This window comes from Triticum aestivum, chromosome 5B (assembly GCF_018294505.1).
Source record: "Triticum aestivum cultivar Chinese Spring chromosome 5B, IWGSC CS RefSeq v2.1, whole genome shotgun sequence".
NCBI classification, from domain to species: Eukaryota; Viridiplantae; Streptophyta; class Magnoliopsida; order Poales; family Poaceae; genus Triticum; species Triticum aestivum.
In genome coordinates this window covers 568,917,136-568,922,490 of record NC_057807.1, presented here as the reverse complement: position 1 = coordinate 568,922,490, position 5,355 = coordinate 568,917,136, and the positions used below count along the sequence as shown (strand labels likewise).

Here is a 5,355-nt window from a genome sequence, read left to right as displayed (position 1 = left end):
AGATGCCACACATGTGGTAGTTATCGGCGTCCAAAACAAATCAATACAACGAGGAAAATGTGAAGGAGCACCGTTGAATATTTTCCATTTCGGTGTACATGAGAGGACGATCTGATTCAAGTGGAAATGGAGATCAACGTATTCCCTTCAGGAGAACGCGAAGAGATAGGCACGGAACGGATATACCAGCTGAAGAGTCAAGTTGCCTTCTCCGTCCAGTGAAAAAAAAAAAAATCTCCGTTCAGTCTTTCCCTGGCTTCACCATCCACCGCCCAAAACCCTAGCGGCCGTCCACTTTCCTACCCCTGCCGCCGCCGCCGCCTCCGCCTCTCCCCACCAGCCACCGGGTCCAACCGACCAAGTCGCGCACGATGGCGACCTCCTCGCGTCTCGGCGGTGCCCGCCTCCCCTCCGGATCCACATCCTCCATCATTGCCGGGGCCGTGAGCGGCTACCACTTGCTCAAGGTCGACGGCTACTCGCGCACCAAGGAGCTCCCCAATGGCGAGTGGATCGACTCTTGCCCGTTCCAGGTGGGAGGCCGCACATGGCATCTTCGTTACTATCCCAACGGGGACAAGTCCGAGTACATCGATTACATATCCCTCTTTCTCACACTCGATGATACCGTAGCCAAGGGCGAGACCGTGAAGGCACAAGTTAAGTTCAGCTTAATCGACCAAGACGGGAAGCCGGTGCCGCTGCATACCTTGACTACCAAGATCAGAGACTTTTTGGTGGGTAAAAGTTGGGGATTCCAGAAGTTTATGAAAACGGAGGAATTGGAGAAATCAGAGCATCTCAAGGACGATTCCTTCACTGTAAAGGTCGATGTCGCTATGATGAGCGAGTTCCATGCGCAGGAGACACCATCCATCCCGGTGCCACCGTCTGACTTGCACCAGCATTTGGGGATTCTCCTGTCGAGCAAGGCGGGCGTCGATGTCGAATTCCGAGTCGGCGGGGAGACATTTTCGGCCCACCGGTTGGTGCTAGCGGCGCGGTCTCCAGTCTTCAGAGCAGAATTCTTCGGTTCGATGAAGGAGGGAACCACCACTGAGGCCATACCCATAGATGACATGGAGGCGCAAGTGTTTAATGCTCTGCTTACTTTCATGTACACTGATACGTTGCCAGATATGAAGCAACAAGAAGAATCTGCCATGGCTCAGCATTTGCTTGTTGCAGCAGATAGGTATGATTTGGAGAGGCTGAAGCTGATTTGTGCAGATAAGTTGTGCAAGCATATCGATACTAGCTCCGTGGCGACCATCTTGGCATTGGCGGAGCAGCACCACTGCCAGGAGCTTAAGGCAGCATGCTTGGTGTTCCTCAGCTCACCGACGAATCTGGATGCAGCCATGGAGTCTGAAGGCTTCGACCTTTTAACCAAGAGCTGCCCTGGTGTTATGAAGGATTTCCTCGTGTCCCAGGTTGTTCCTAGTTTACTTGGGAAAAGAAAATCAAAGGCATGAACATGAGGTTTCGATCATGATGCCATTCACAATCATCAGTCCAGAAAGTAACAACAGACTCTGCAAATCTGCGTGCTATCCAGTATTAGTAGTTTTATGTGTAGTCTTGTTCTCACAAGGATGCAATGTACGTTAGTGCTTTTTTGTTTGGTCGTCATATCCTTTGCGGAGAACTATTAATGGTTTGACAAGCTATGTACAAAGCAAGAACCATGTGTGCTAATTAGTGATCAGTTAGTTCAGACCTTGTAAGCCTTTCAACTAGTTGCCCTTTACATTTTGCCCAGTGTCTTTCTGATTGCTCTGTAACAATCGATGCGAGCATTGCACTGCTTCCTCTGTTCATGCACCCCTGTTCATTACATGTTTATTTAGCAGGTTCAGATAGATCATGACATGTTGAAATGCTAGGTTGGGATTCAATAAAAAAACATTGGCCTTGGCGGGTTTAACAAAAAAATTATGGCTGCAGTTATGTCATTTGCAAGTATGGTTGGGATTCAATGAACATGTGATTTCAATCATTATGTGATTTGCAATTATCCGTCCAGAAAGTTACTAAAGACCCTGCATGCTACTATCTAATACTGGCATTAGTAGTTTTATATATGTAGTCCTTTTCCCACAAGGATGTGATGTACTTTGGTCCTTTTTTGTTTGGTCGCCATATCCTTCATGGAGAATTATTAAAGGTTTGAGTTTGACAAGCTATGTGCAAAGCAAGAACCCTATACCTACAACTAAACACTTACTTCAGAACTTATAAGCCTTCCAAGTTCCAACTAGTGGCCCTTTACATTTTGCCCGGTGTTTTTCTCATTGCACTGTAACGATCAATGCGAGCATTGTGCTGGTTCCTTAATCCTGGGAACATTTGTGGCCATGGCCTCGTAGGTTTATAGATTTCTTATGGCTACGGTTAGCCTGATATAATAGTGGCTGCTGTGATATAGTGATCTGATGAAGGCTGTGAGGTTCGGCCTGAAGTACTTCCATACAAGGGTATGAAACCTTTTTTGGGGGCCGATTTTGTAACCCAAAGCTGCTTTTTCCTGTACATATTGTGTTGAAGGTTTTGCCCCTGAATCAAGGACCTCAAACAGCTCCCAATTTCACTACCATGAACATGAAGGTAAACAACAGTAGTTCCAAAAGTAAAAAAGGTTAAGTTGTTCCTGATAAGTGATAACATGGGTAAATGACAGCACTTCTCAACAATATGCCTGATATAGTAGCAGGTGATTATGAGTTAGCATTACCAGTATCTCACTTATCTATAACTTGTGTTCCTCATATGGAAGCGGTTCTTGTCTCGGTCGTTGCTTATGCTTGGCACAAGGGTCTGGAATAACTGCAATACTCTCTTCTCTCAAGTGAAAATTTTGAGCTAGAGCAACAACTTTGCGGATGATTCATCTCCTGTACCAAATTCATTTGTATGGAATTAGGGATGCTGAAAAGGAACAATATATAGAGAAAAATAGAAGTTCGAAAGGAACACTTGATGGTTGCCTTATCCAGGGATACTTGTTGGTTGCTGCCTGGTTTGATAATGTTTTTCAGTTAAGACATTGACACTGAAATCGTACACAGTTTTCACACAAACTTATTTCAGGTTAAAAAAATTGCGAAAATATTTTAGGTAAACTTACCTTGGCTATAAGCAGGGAAACATATAGATGTTTTTATCCTTTTTCTGGCACGTATATGTATCGCCTAACAAGACGAACGCTTCATTCCTCTATCTAGAAAAGAAGAAGAAAAAAAGCACTTAATATTGGACCACATCAGCAATGCAAAGAAAACTGTCAACAGCGAGCACCGTCGAACATTTCCTCCCTTTGTCCTGACACGTACATGTGCAAAGCAGCAGCTGGATCAAATTCAAATGGAAAATCGCGCGAACCAATGCATTCTCTCTCACAACTAGAATGCGAAGGCACTGTGTGTAAGATGTATCCTCGTCTGATTTCTTTTGAAGCTTCCTCCATGCGGCACTTTTATTCATAGGGCGGCAGCAAATCTGATTTAACCACCTCAATCAGATAGCCAGTGATAGTATTGTACTAGTATGTTAGTTACATTGGAGACAGATTCGATTGCATTGGAGACACAAAGATGAGCAACAATATTAGCAGTTTAGCACTACATCTAGAAAATTGATAAGCTTAAACATGACTTCTCATCTCTCGGAGCAGTTGAAAACCAACAGACATGTCATCAACTTGGCAAGGAAGAAAGGGCCATCTGGCCACAGCTTGTATGAGAGAACAGATATGAGGGACGTCGGGTAGTTAGCATCTGAATAATTCAAATTCCATGGTAGATAGTCCAATTTCTTCTCTCTGCTTCACAATTTCGGGTGAGAATCGAGGCTTTTTCCGACACCTGATCCATGTATAATAGAAACCAAGGAAAATGTGAACGAGCGTTGTCCAATATTCTCACTTTCCTCAACATAAGCAATTTTATTTTGAAACAACAACATAAGAAAAACTACGAAAATTGTTCAGATACAAAATTGAGCGATTTGATGTATTATTAGAATGAGAATTTGAAGCGACTTACATGCAATGTTGAACCTTAATACAATAAGAGAAAGGTGTAACAGCTCCTGGGTGCCCCTACACCCTAATAAACAGTAAATTCACAAACAAATGAAAAAAAAAATCCAAAACAATCTGGAAATTTCAGGGATCAAAGATGAGCAAAGATATGATGGTATTGCATAGTTTCAGCCACAAATAACATTCCTGGAGCTCTCACTAAAAAACCAAAATCATTGATCAAAGGGTCCGCTGATGACCCACAAGTATAGGGGATCTATCGTAGTCCTTTCGATAAGTAAGAGTGTCGAACCTAACGAGGAGCGGAAGGAAATGATAAGCGGTTTTTAGCAAGGTATTCTCTGCAAACACTGAAATTATCGGTAACAGATAGTTGTGTGATAAGATAATTCGTAACGGGTAACAAATAACAAAAGTAACTAAGGTCCAGCAAGGTGGCACAATCTTTTTGGTAGCAAAGACAAGCCTGGACGAACTCTTATATAAAGCAAAGTGCTCCCGATGACACATGAGAATTACTGCCAAACTTATTTCAGGTTAAAAAAATTGCGAAAATTTTAGGTAAACTTACCTTGGCTATAAGCAGGGAAACATATAGCGCGTATTTCCTTGTCGAAGATGTTTTTATCCTTGGCACGTATATGTATCGTCTAACAAGACGAATGCTTCATCCCTCTATCTAGTAAAAAAGAAGGAAAAAAGCACTTAGTATTGGACCACATCAGCAATGCAAAGAAAACTCTCAACAGTGAGCATGGTCGAACATTTCCTCCCTTTGTCATGACAGGTACATGTGCAAAGCAGCAGCTCGATCAAATTCAAATGGAAAATCACACGAACCAATGCATTCTCTCTCACAACTAGAATGCGAAGGCATTGTGTGTAAGATGTATCCTGTCTGATTTCTTTTGAAGCTTCCTCCATGCGGCACTTTTATTCATAGCGTGGCAGCAGATCTGATTTAACCACCTCAATCAGATAGCCAGTGATAGTATTGTACTATGTGTTGGATAATTAGCAACTAGTATTTACTGAGGGCCAAAGGCCAATACATATACATGTGTGGTAAAGTGTAGAAAACCCCTTATACAATGGGGATATACAGAAAGGGGACTATAGACATCTAACACCCTCCCCCCTCTCAAACTCATGGTGGGTCGACAACATCGAGTTTGGAGAGAAAAAGCCATGTTGCGCTCGAGTTTGTGTCTTCGTGAAGAACTGTAACTCAGAAGGCACATTGTGAAGAGCGAGAGTCTGATCCTGCACAGCAGCACACATAAAGTGGGCATCCACACCGATGTGCTTGGTGA

The 5,355-nt window shown here is 43.2% G+C and overlaps 1 protein-coding gene across 1 annotated transcript; it reads left to right on the top strand.

Moving 5' to 3' along the window:
* The first annotated feature begins 232 nt into the window (after positions 1 to 232).
* On the top strand, positions 233 to 1,753 carry LOC123116954 (BTB/POZ and MATH domain-containing protein 1-like). Its single transcript, XM_044537818.1, has one exon. It carries the CDS (start codon positions 372 to 374, stop codon positions 1,473 to 1,475), a length of 1,104 nt encoding a protein of 367 aa, XP_044393753.1. The 5' UTR covers positions 233 to 371; the 3' UTR covers positions 1,476 to 1,753.
* Positions 1,754 to 5,355: the final 3,602 nt, after the last annotated feature.

What these genes read in the sequence shown, in the direction of transcription:
- LOC123116954 (XM_044537818.1), top strand. Translation starts at nt 372, where the DNA reads ATGGCGACCTCCTCGCGTCTCGGCGGTGCCCGCCTCCCCTCCGGATCC.